Source organism: Malaya genurostris, chromosome 2, assembly GCF_030247185.1.
Source record: "Malaya genurostris strain Urasoe2022 chromosome 2, Malgen_1.1, whole genome shotgun sequence".
In the NCBI taxonomy this organism is placed as follows: Eukaryota; Metazoa; Arthropoda; class Insecta; order Diptera; family Culicidae; genus Malaya; species Malaya genurostris.
This window is the reverse complement of record NC_080571.1, coordinates 101,805,366-101,818,707: the sequence shown is the minus strand read 5'-3', so window position 1 is coordinate 101,818,707 and position 13,342 is coordinate 101,805,366. Positions and strand designations below refer to the sequence as shown.

At 37.6% G+C, this 13,342-nt stretch overlaps 1 protein-coding gene across 1 annotated transcript in view; it reads left to right on the top strand.

The window, feature by feature from the left end:
- Positions 1-5,176, top strand: part of LOC131427474 (uncharacterized) — a 207,392-nt gene extending 202,216 nt beyond the window's left edge. The window contains exon 2 of the mRNA XM_058590691.1: positions 2,946-5,176. Within this exon, the coding sequence (XP_058446674.1) occupies positions 2,946-3,168 (223 nt within the window). The 3' untranslated portion in view covers positions 3,169-5,176. The remainder of the gene's footprint in view (positions 1-2,945) is intronic.
- Positions 5,177-13,342: the final 8,166 nt, after the last annotated feature.

Genomic DNA, 13,342 nt, shown 5'->3' with positions numbered 1-13,342 from the left:
TATCTCGCTTCGGTCAACAGATAGAGCCACTTCAGCAAACTTGTTGTAGATACTTAGACCAACAATTTAGTGTAGTTTGACATACAATTAGTTAAGAAATGTTCCGCTAGGGGCGCTTCGAAAAATGCATGATATAAATCATTCGCTTAATACAGACAAAACGATTTGTAACTCGCAAATTATAGTATTTTGAAGAATGCGGGAATTCGGGAGTTCGGCAAACAGCAAAAGTATTAACTCGGATTTACTCCATCAGATGTAGCTAGTGCGCTTGAATACAAATATCGATTATCAGAACTACGTTCTTATAAAAAGAACTAAAATATATAGAGCGGTGTTTTTTGTTGGAAAGTTGTTAGGAATGTTATAGTTTACATTATGAAAACTGTTAGTTGAGAACCTTCCCACAGAATGGCGCTATTGTGATCACATAAAATTTATTATGTTATATCTCTAAAACCTGATGATATAGATTGGCGGTGTTTTCGGAAAGAAAGTAGAGGAGGTAAAAACAGATTAAATAGTGTGAACAGTTGCAAAATTTTTTCTCACTTGGTGACGTTGGTGTGCAATTCTGGGTTGGAAATTCCTGTAATCTTGTTTTTTGTTGATTTATTAAGATCGTTTTTTCGAGGGTTTACAAACTGGTTAGAAGATTGATAAAAGCTTGTGTGTGAATTTAAGAGCAGTGTATCTTCCTCAACATTGCTTGATTTATCAAAAAGTATTCGGTAATGGGAACAGTAGTTTAGTACAGTGCAACAGAGAGAACGATCATAGATTCTTTTTTTCGTTTCATTTGGTTGTGTTAGAGACGTGAATATGTAATTTTTTCTTATATATACGTTGTAGCTAACTGTTATTTCAGATTCTGAGCATCCAGTAGAAATTAAGCAGATAGGGCATTTTGGGCGCTTGAATAAAAACCTGGAACGGGAAAAATCCTAAATTCATTGGTTTTCTTTTACCAATCGTCTGCTACAAAATTTTTGAATCAATTTACGAACTTCACAAAATTCGTGGGTGTAAAATTTATTAAGATTCGTTGAAAAACAGCTGAGCTATGACAGATTGAAGTTACCGTTCCAACTTTTTTTTAGGCTTGGTATTTGGAGTGTTAATAATGTACCAAATCACGTGCTTTAAAAAAATTTGCTGCATTCGAATCTCCCAGTACACTACCGGAGCAATAAAAAAGGCTGGATGATTGGAGAAATTTCCCAAGATTGAATGCAAAACTGTTTCATTCCCGAGTTAGAATAATTTTGCTTAAATCGCAACATCAGAATTGCTTGATTGCATTCAATCAGTTTTAGTTCTAATTAAGTCATCAACGTTGAAAAATTGCTGGAAAAAAACTACTTCAATCTTTTTTTTAGCCTGGTACACAAATCGATGATATTGAGAACGAAAGAATAATTTCTGAAATTAAGATTTCGGTGAAAAGATCGCTGATAAATTGATTACGGCAATGGTACTGTCTTTTTGGCTCTTTATTGTTAACGTGACATCCACCGCGTCGAAGCCATTCAGAATAAACTTCTTCGGTTTGCTTTTCGTAGTTTCCCTTGCAGTGATCCCTGCAAACTTTTCGATTTTTGCTTCTCATCAGTTCACCGAAATATGCCTTTTGTCGTTTACGTAGCAGCTTTTGTTACAATCTCGAATTGGTTATCCGCATTTGTTACAAAAACTGAATTTATAGATTTACTGCCTGATGAAGAGTGTGACTATGAAATTTTTGCTCCAATGGCCTTTTCCCTTTTCAATAAAAAAGGTTTAATTCAAATAAAAAACAAAATCAAACTATATGAGCAATATATGTCACATTTTATGTACTTAACATTATATAATTGTATAAATAATCAAAAAATTAAGTATGAAATTCTAGTTTTCACACTATCAAGTTCCTCAGATTTCAGATGTCGATAGCTTTTTGATCTCAATACTTTAGAAAATTATTAACGCCTTCTAGAAAAAACAGTTCAAAATCTGTCTCTCCTTCATCAACTTATTCAAAAACTGATCGATAAGATTACTCTCATTAACAAGTATGGTATTCAGTTACAGAAGATCACATTGTAGATACAATAAGAACTGTTTCATCAAACGTTCAATAGGTATTGGAACCTTAAAACACCTTCTCGAAGAAACCAACTTAATAAGTCAACATGATTTTGAGTTGCAGGAATTTCGAACGCTGAATTGCACACTAGAGTCAGCCATGCGAGAAATTTCAATTACGGTTTACACCATTTGATCTGTTTTGACCTCCGGAACATTCTTTCCGAAAACACCGACACCACCGAAAATAAAATATTCGCGATATTTCATGGTCAAACTGTTTTTCTATTGTGAACATATGAATTATTTCATGCTCTTTTCAAAGCGCCACTGGCGGTGTAGTTCTCAACAAATTGTCGGACAAACTACACTAAATTGTTGGTCTAAGTATCTACAACAAGTTTGCCGAAGACTGTATAGCTCTATCTGTCGACCGAAGCGAGATAATCGTTCACAGCCTCAATCAGTCGAAATCCCATATGCTCTGGGTCCCGTTTATCGCGGATTCGCTTTTCACGCCCCCGGTGTACCGCGTTATACGAGACCCCTCTGTATACGAATTAGTCGTTTTTGTATTCATGATATCACAAAATCAGACTCAACTTTTTATGAGTCTCTAAATCAGACTGAACTGGAAACCGGATTTGTTTTCTTCCAACAAAATTTTCTCACAGAATGAAAAATCCTGTTTCGCGTTTACTCGAAGAAGAATGATGATGTTAAGCATCAATTAAAAGTTCGTCTGTAAATTACCATCACATCATTGAGTAGGCGTAAATCCAATCCTCTCATATGTAATCTTCATCCACCCTCACTTTGCTTTCATTTCGCGCAGAAACACCCCGTTTTAACCCCATTCTTTTTCTTTTCCTCCTCCTCAGGTACATCACACCAACGGCCTTACCCCAGGTGATAGCACCACCGAACAAGTCCACCGGCACCGGCATCTCGCAGAAGCTTCGGGATCTGGCAACCTCAGCCGGTCTGCTAACGGCAAAACCACGGCCTCCGCTCAAACCGGTCATCAAAACGCGCGGCTCCAATAGCGCCGAGTTTCCGAAGAAGGTGACGTTCAGCGCCTTTGCCACCGTGCAGGTTGTGTAAACAGCAATGACACCGATAGAAAAAAGACAGGAACAAAAACGTAACCATTGTGTAGAGAAGATCATTTGGCTGTAAGGTAATGAGAGCGAAGAACTACCGGACGAGAAGGCTTACACACAAAGGACACTCCGGTTATCACCTAGCGAATATCAATTATTTCAAGCAATTATCGGAAATAATTTGTTATTTGCCAATCGAACTTTTTATATCGACTAGACGACTGCTCGCAATGACAGCGTTAGAAGTAGAAATTATAGCAAAACAAAAAGGACTGCACTTACTTAAAACAAAACAAAAACACGTGACACAGCGGACAAGAAACGTTCACAAAATACTGGAGCCTTGATCCGATGCATGGGATCGACAGAGAAGAAAAAAAAAACGCTTCAATGTCTAGCAAGTTTGTTTTATATTTTTCCTGAATGGAATCCACTGAAAGCCAGCTCCAGTGCCGTGCCCCTATCGCGCAGCGGAACAACTACTGGACCTCTCAATTGGTACAAATTTTCTCGTCACTTCAGCGACTCCTGCGAGAACACATTGAAGATAGTGATCGAACAGTCGTGTGCCTTGCGGTCACAAGAAATGTGAACCAACAGTATGATTATGCTCGCCGTGCACAATTTCTTCTCTTGCTATCTTCCCCCGTACATAAAGTAACATTCACTTGTGATTTACGAGCCATTTTAGTCTATACCATTAGTATGGAAGGGGAATAATATGTTTTAAAAACTTATTCCGTACGTTACGAATGTTTGTTTCGATGCAATGTCGATATCTATCTCGAGAAAAAAATCACTATTCTTCTAGTTTTACGTCTTTTACTGTTTGACTGGTGCGTCTGCAGAAGTTGTACGATTAAACCATATTAGTTAGTTGTTGTAAAAAGTTAAAAGTATGAAGATCCTCGTGCCTCCGTCGACTGTTTGTGAACATATAGGCTTACAATAAAGAGTGAATTACCAGTGGAGGCAAAAAAAAACGGGATGTATATAGGAACATAATGCCAATTATAAGACTAATATATTTTTTTCTTACACCTGTGTAAATCCTGTTCGGAATGAGAAATATACGAGAAAAAAAATCATTATTGATTGACGGTCAAGCTAATAGAAAGAGCTCATATAACCATTAAAAAGCATAATTTTACTTGTGTGAACAGGTTAAGATCAAGATTTAAAACAAGCTTTGAAACTTCTTCGATTGCACCCTGTTTCGTTACTCAGTTTAAATTGGTTAGGTGTTTAATTACAGAACCGTAGGTACTCTTTCAAAGTCATGTTTATGTTGAACTTAGGAATTCAGTTTATCGTCCATACATCAGGGACATAAAACTGTATCAATCGCTTGACGTAACTAATTTGTCGATACGGTTATGGTAAATCAACAGTAGACTACCAAAAACACTTTCCTTGATTAGCGCACCTGTGGCCGTTCGGCAGGCAAGTCAATCTCCTAAAAACTACAAACCACACCCTATGCTATAATTATGCACCTTCAAAGCATCCTCTATGACGCATGTTCACCGCTTGACGTTAATAACCGTTCCAACTGCCGGGTGAAAAAAAAGTGAAAAACAGAGCAGAAAGCTCCGAACATTCAATCGCCGGGCGGGTTATGTTTCCTCGGCGGAAGCCAACCGACAATCAAAACATGTACTGCAGGCAATTATTCAATAATCGATTCAGTCGTCTAGGAAGCGCAAGCGTTTGGTTGTTGCTTTTATAATAGCTTTTCCCTGCTTGTCTTCATTTTGTACAATTCGATACCATTTAAAAACAAAACAACTTTAATAAATTCGAAAGCATTCGGATGCTTCATGAGAGAAACTCTAGGTCTAACAAATTTTGTACTTGACAAAAATGTAAATAGCTAAACGACTAAATCTCAGAACTAAACAGTTTGTAAATATAATCTGTTTTACCCTTAAAAAGCAATATGAATTCGAATAAAATCACACGCGCGATAAACTCATGAATAAAGTGTGAAAAAAGAAAACGAAAAACAACCACCCCGTTGTCAGGTTTCAATTATCCGAAATGCCCATAAGTTCGCATAATCATCGACTTCCCGTCCGGTTCGGCATCTACCGCCCGAAACGACAAATCCGAACGATCGATGTGTTGTGCATTAGCATACTGAAGTTTCGCAGCATCACGCTTGTAGCCATCCTTTCGCTTCCCCCAAGTAACCACTAGCCGAAAACCGCATGAGTCACGCGAGTCGCGGTCGATGCAGTTTAAATTTTGCGTAATCCTTGTTCGACCTTCTCCGCGTCTTGCATGCATGTGGCGGTACAAGCTTCACGTGTTTCGGAGGTTCCGGCCGTAAGGGGAAAGGTTCGTCGTATTGAATACACACGAGTGGGTCCAAATTTGTCAACGCTTTTGCGCTCGCTTGCATATTCAAATCTGCTCCGGTGGAACGGATTTATCCAAGGATAAATTGTTGTGACATTTTGCACTGGTCATTCATATACGATTGTCACGGATTTCCTATGACATTCGGTTGGTTCGGGAGTTTCAAAACCGAAACAAATGTGCTTTTCATTATTCTGGATTATTTGACACAAAAGTGAACTAAGGCTGTGCACCCTTTCGCAAATGATTTCGATAGTTATTTAATATTGAAAATTCAAATATAACAAAGGGTAGGTACAGGGTGATTTTTTAAGAGCTTGAGAACTTTTTTAAACAATAAAACGCATAAAATTTGCAAAATCTCATCGGTTCTTTATTTTAAACGTTAGATTGGTACATGACATTTACTTTTTGAAGATAATTTCATTTAAATGTTGACCGCGGCTGCGTCTTAGGTGGTCCATTCGGAAAATCCGCTTTTTTATCGACAAATTTTGTTCAGCGATGAGGCTCATTTCTGGTTGAATGGCTACGTAAATAAGCAAAATTGCCGCATTTGGAGTGAAGAGCAACCAGAAGCCGTTCAAGAACTGCCCATGCATCCCGAAAAATGCACTGTTTGGTGTGGTTTGTACGCTGGTGGAATCATTGGACCGTATTTTTTCAAAGATGCTGTTGGACGCAACGTTACAGTGAATGGCGATCGCTATCGTTCGATGCTAACAAACTTTTTGTTGCCAAAAATGGAAGAACTGAACTTGGTAGACATGTGGTTTCAACAAGATGGCGCTACATGCCACACAGCTCGCGATTCTATGGCCATTTTGAGGGAAAACTTCGGAGAACAATTCATCTCAAGAAATGGACCGGTAAGTTGGCCACCAAGATCATGCGATTTGACGCCTTTAGACTATTTTTTGTGGGGCTACGTCAAGTCTAAAGTCTACAGAAATAAGCCAGTAACTATTCCAGCTTTGGAAGACAACATTTCCGAAGAAATTCGGGCTATTCCGGCCGAAATGCTCGAAAAAGTTGCCCAAAATTGGACTTTCCGAATGGACCACCTAAGACGCAGCCGCGGTCAACATTTAAATGAAATTATCTTCAAAAAGTAAATGTCATGTACCAATCTAACGTTTAAAATAAAGAACCGATGAGATTTTGCAAATTTTATGCGTTTTATTGTTTAAAAAAGTTCTCAAGCTCTTAAAAAATCACCCTATATAATAGTTGCAATACAGGAAACGTAAGAAAAATTTTGAGCAAAACTTAAATTGTTTGACAATACATTAAAACTTTTAATTGGGGTATTTTCTTGGATTGAAATTAGGAGAGACCGTGGCAAGCCGAATACGGGGCTGAACCAGACAGCTTAAATATCTTATAAACCAGCAATCATTTCGATCCATATTTAACTTTGTGAACGCACTTTTATGTAACAGACAGGCGTAACGCAGCGGCATGAGGCGTTTGTCAATGTTCACTGTTTTTGCCTTTCTCTATAGAAAGGTATTAGAATTGCTGGAAAAACCGACTTTCGAACGGAGCCTCGGAGACCCATAGTGTTATATACCATTCGACTCAGTTCGTCGAGATCGGAAAATGTCTGTGTGTGTGTGTGTGTGTATGTGTGTGTGTGTATGTGTGTGTGTGTGTATGTGTGTGCACTTTTCGAAGATATTTGAACGCGCTCAATTTTCTCAGAGATGGCTGAACCGATTTGAACAAACTTGGGCTCGTTTGAAAGCTACTGTCGGGCCATTGATCAAGTTCGAAGATCAAATGGCTGTGATTTTTGGTTCAGGAGATATGATGGTATAAGTGACGTAACCGACAAAAATCGTGCTATTTGAACGCGCTCAATTTTCTCAGAGATGGCTGAACCGATTTTAACAAACTTGGGCTCGTTTGAAAGCTACTGTCGGGCTATTGATCAAGTTCGAAGATCAAATGGTTGTGAGTTTTGGTTCCGGAGATATGATCGTATAAGTGACGTAACCGACAAAAAGCGTTGTATTTGAACGCGCTCAATTTTATCAGAGATGGCTGATCCGATTTAAACAAACTTGGGCTCGTTTGAAAGCTACTGTCGGGCCGTTGATCAAGTTCGAAGATCAAATGGTTGTGACTTTTGGTTCCAGATATATGATGGTATAAGTGACGTAACCGACAAAACACGTTGATTTTTACCGCTCTTATATATATAAGGGTGCCAAAATTTTGGGATCAACTCTATTTTCGTAAAGTTCTAGTGCTCAAAAGTTTAAGCACCTCGAAAAAAGTCTTCATGCAAAATTTGACCTAAATCGGACATGCTTAAGGGGTGCTGCCCGGTGGTAAAGGTTTGGCAATTTTCGATCTTGAAAAAGCACCATAGGGGGGAGTACATGAAATTTCCAAAATCGAAAATTTTTTTTGATGCCAAAACTCTTAAAACTGCATAAAACATCGAAATTTAGTGTCATCTCGAAAAAAAATTTTTTTGAAAAAATCAACTTTCTGGGACTTAGAAAAATTTTCATATTTTTTCTAAGTCCCAAAAAGTCGATTTTTTCAAAAAAATTTTTTTTCGAGATGACACTAAATCTCGACGTTTCATGCAATTCTAAGCCTTTTGGCATCAAAAATTTTTTTTCGATTTCGAAAATTTCATGTACTCCCCCCTATGGTGATTTTTCAAGATATATGAAAATTTCACTAAGTGGACTAAGAAGGCTTTTTTAGATTAGCATCACTGTTCTCATACAAATAGGCAACGCAAATGTCAAGCACTAGTTTGGAAAAATGATGCTGACTGTGTGTCATAAACACTGAAGCATGCTTTTGTGAACTACTCGAATCAATCTGAATCAATTGGTGTCAAAATTAGTATCCAAAATTATTTAATAAAAGTATGAAACATATTTTCATGAGACTGTTATGAAAGAAGAGAAAGGCATTATCACACCACTAGGTGGATTATTTTAGATTAGCATCACTGTTCTCATACAAATAGGCAACGCAAATGTCAAGCACTAGTTTGGAAAAATAATGCTGACTGTGTGACATAAACACTGAAGCATGCTTTTGTGAACTACTCGAATCAATCTGAATCAATTGGCGTCTAAAATTATTTAATAAATGTATGAAACATATTTTCATGAGACTGTTATGAAAGAAGAGAAAGGCATTATCACACCACTAGGTGGATCAAGAAGGGTTTTTTATAAATATAAAAAGTAGGTATAGAATTCGCTCAAACTTTAGAAACATTTCCCAAAACCTGGAGAAAAATGTTGAATCAAATGCTTCTTAGGAGAATTAATCTGACTTCGATGGCACCGATTCTCGAAAAAAAATTTGTTTGAAAAAATCGACATAGAAAAAATATCAAAAAAAAAAAATCTAAATCCCAGAAAGTTGATTTTTACAAATTTTTTTTTAGATGACACTAAATCTCGACGTTTCATGCAGTTTTGAGACTTTTAGCATAAAAAAAATTTACGATTTTGGAAATTTCATGTACTTTCCCCTATAGTGCTTTTTCAAGATCGAAAATTTTCAAACCTTTACCGCCGGGTAGCACCCCTTACGCATGTCCGATTTAGCTTAAATTTTGCATGAGGACTGTTTTCGAGGTGCTTAAACTTTTGAGCACTAGAACTTTACGAAAATAGAGGTGATCCCAAAATTTTGGTACGCTTATATATATAAGAACGATAAAAATCAACGTGTTTTGTCGGTTATGTCACTTATACCATCATATATCCGGAACCAGAAGACGCAGTCGTTCGATCTTCGAACATGATCAATGGCTTAATAGTAGCTTTAAAACGAGCCTAAGCTTGTTAAAATCGGTTCAGCTATCTCCAAGAAACTTGCGCGGTAAAAGAACAACACGTTTTGTCGGTTACGTCACTTATACTATCATATCCCCGGAACAAAAAGTCACAGCCACCTTCGAACTTAATCAATGACCTAACAATAGCTCTCAAACGGGCATGGACTTGTTAAAATCGGTTAAGCCATCTCCGAGAAACATGCGTGGTTAAAAAACAACACATTTCGTCGGTTACGTCACTTGTACTATTATATCTCCGGAACCAGAAGTCACAGCCATTTGATCTTCGAACTTGATCAATGGCCCGACAGTAGCTTTCAAACGAGCTTAAGCTTGTTAAAATCGGTTCAGCCATCTCTGAGAAAATTGAGCGGTAAAAATATCTTCGAAAAGTGCGCGCACACACACACATTTTCCGATCTCGTCGAACTGAGTCGAATGGTATAACACTATGGGTCTCCGAGGCTCCGTTCGAAAGTCGGGTTTTCTAACAATTCTAATGCCTTTCTATAGAGATAGGCAAAAAGACCAAATCAAATTTCATAAACAAAAATTCAAATTAAAAGACTTATCATAATGGTTCCATAAAAAATTGGTGATTTTTATCAAAATCCGACTTCCGATTCTAGAATTAAAGGATGATGAGTTTCAAACCGACACAGAAGATTGTCATCCAAAAGTTGGACTCAAGACTGTTGTAATTTATTCGTTATAATAACCCTTTTGGGTTATGCTGGTTCCTGAGTACCATAAATAATGAATAAAAACTTTAGAGTAGCACTTATTCTGACATCTCATGGAATGTTCAATCGATTGTCACACGTTCAGATTGAAATTCGATCAAAAACACCGTAGAATATTTATGCAAAAACACATGCAAATTGATGAAAAAAAAACTTTCTAAATACACCTAGTGGTGTAACGATGCCTTTCTGACACTTACTTACTTACTTATATTTTCAAAAACATCACTAGAATCAAGATTTTTCCTTTCAAACTTAAATAAAATCAAAAATTTTCTTTGGTATAAACCATCACCTTTTCAATTTTTAAACAGGTATATCAAGTTAATATAGCTTTAAATATGGCAACCCTGCGCGCTATACTAAATTGAACAAAGGACACTGTGTGCTTGACGGGTGCGTTTTTTTCTTCCTCCGTACCAGCACGTGCCGATGTGTACCGATTTTGCATCATTTTATATGACAGTTTGAAAGTTTTGATACTCATTGCGCTATGATTTCGGAACCGGCAGTCGGATCTGGATGAAATTGCACAGTATTGTTTAAGACACTGGAAGCTTTAATTTGAATCATGATTCGTGAAAACAGGTTTAACCGTTGCTGAAAAATCAAAGTGAGTTCAGTTTTTGGAGCTTTTCGTCACTATTACCGATGCGTTCGTAAGCGGAAACCGGTCAATAGTAGTCCCAAAGTAGATTTACATATCAACTAACCAACAAGATCTGCCAACAAGATGAATTTACCAGTAAGTTTCACAAAATTAGCACCTCATTTCACTTGTGAAAAAATACTCATAAAAATGAAAAATGTTCACTTATCGCACTGTAATATCGGAACCGGGAGTCGATTCTGGATCAACTTTTCGAAGACTTTATTAAGAATCTCAAGACCTTTTATTTGCAATTTAGTTTGTAAAAATCGGTTGAAAAATTTACAAGAAAATTGAGTGCGCTTTTTTTGTTTTCAGCCTTTTTGCCGTTCTCATAAAGAAAGGCTATGTAATCACAGTGAAAACCAACTATCGAATGGAGGCCCGGAGGGCCGAGTGTCATATTCCATTCGTCTCAGTTCGTCGAGATCACAAAATGTCTGTGCGTATGTGACAAATAATGTCACTCGATTTTCTCAGAGATAGCTGAACCAATTTTCACAAACTCAGATTCAAACGAAAGGTCTTATGGTCCCATAGCTCGCTATTGAGTTTCATCTTTATCCGACTTCCGGTTCCGGTATTACAAGGTAATATGTGCAAAAATATGAGAAAATGCGCACTCGATTTTCTCGTAAATTTTTCAACCGATTTTTACAAACTAAAATGAAAATAAAAGGTCTTGAGATTCTTAAAAAAGTCTTCGAAAAGTTGATCCCGAATCGACTCCCGGTTATTACAGCACGATAAGTGAACATTTTTCATTTTTATGAGTATTTTTCACAAGTGAAATGAGGTGCAAAATTTGTAAAACTTCTTCATCTCGTTGGCAGACCTTGTTAGTTAGTTGATATATAAATCTACTTTGGGAGTACTAGTGCCCGATTGCGCTTCCGAACGCACCGGTTATAGTGAAGAAAAGCTCCAAAACCAGAACTCACTTCGATTTTTCAGTAACGACTAAACCGATTTTCACGAATCATGATTCAAATTAAAGCTTTCAGTGTTTTAAACGATACTGTACAATTTCATCCAGATCCGACTTCCGGTTCCAAAATCATAGGGCAATGAGTATAAAAACTTTCAAACTATCATAAAAAATTATGCAAAATCGATACACATCGGTACGTGCTGGTACGGAGGAAGAAGAGCACGCATCCGCCTAGCACACAGCCTGCTTTGTTCAATTCAGTATAGCGTGCAGGGTTGCCACATTTAAATCTATATTAACTTGACATAACTGTTTACAAAATAAAAAGGTGATGGTAGTTTACACAAAATAAAGTTTTTGATTTTATTCATGTTTGAAAAAAAATCATGACTGAATCTTGTAGTGAGGTTTTTGAAAACAAGTAATATGAGAAATGCATCACTACACCACTAGGTGGATTAAAAATGGTTTTTTTCTAATATATTACTAGTCACTATTTCCGAATAATAAAACAAAAGATTGGGTGTACAAAGAACACCGGTAACTGCGTGCACAACTTATCGTCATAATTTTAATGACTGGTTTGTTCTGATCATAAATATCATTTTACGTATAATATAATAATAGGTTCAACTGAACGCGCAAAATCTTTCCACAGTCAAAAGTATACAACACTTTGATGTAAACAACATTCAGAAACCCTACTTTAAGAATTAATTAGCTACTCCGTAACCATTTGAAACAGAACTTTTCCAAAACAAAAATAAATACCAACTATATATAAATCGAATCTATTCGAACAGGGCATCATTTTAGAAATCCGATACCGGCCAGTTTCATAACTGCTCCGAATGGTATCGAAACTTGTTGCCACAACAAAATATACAGCCAAAACCAACGATTACGAAGATTTAGATTTGTAACGAACCAATAAATTTTCATTCACAATATGTTTGCCTTAATCGGATAATTGTACGTCTCGTCGCCCAAAGCCAGATCAATTTTCCTCGACGTCCCACATACCATAAATTGGCCGCAAATTAGCCTCCAATCAGTTCACTTCTTTTCGTTTTGCCAATGACCACTTAGGCTTTGCCCACTTTTTATCTGGGCGGATCGCTCGGTCGCATTAGACTCAAACACTGCCATGGTACGTGAATAGGCGATTGTGGCAAAGAAAAAAATATATAAACAATGAAATTAATACCCACTTTTGCGACACATCATCCAGCGTCGACCGAGGGCCTGGAGCCTCCGGAGGTCTGTGCGTGTAACCTACACCTACTGGATGGTGGTGATCTGGAACGAGAGCACTTGTACCGAACTTGGCTCCCCAAGTGGTGCAGCGTCTACGAAACAAACGAAAAAGGGTATCGACATGCTAGACTGCTTGTTTTAATAGCCAGTGACTTTGGCTGAGATTGCACATGAGATCAACCGGTAGCTTCGGCGGGAACTGGCCGAATGGGCCCGACCAGACGCACGCACAGTGATCTGAACTTTCGTCATCGGTTCCTCTTCAGTGACTTTGCAAGAGAAAAAAAAAGAGGCTGCCTTTCGACTAGAAACTTGAGTAGATCTCAGCTCAGGTATCGAGTGGAGTGTTTCTCGCAAAAGGCAAAAGGGAGACCTCCAGAAACTGGAAGTGTCGTAGCAACTGGTACCGGCAGT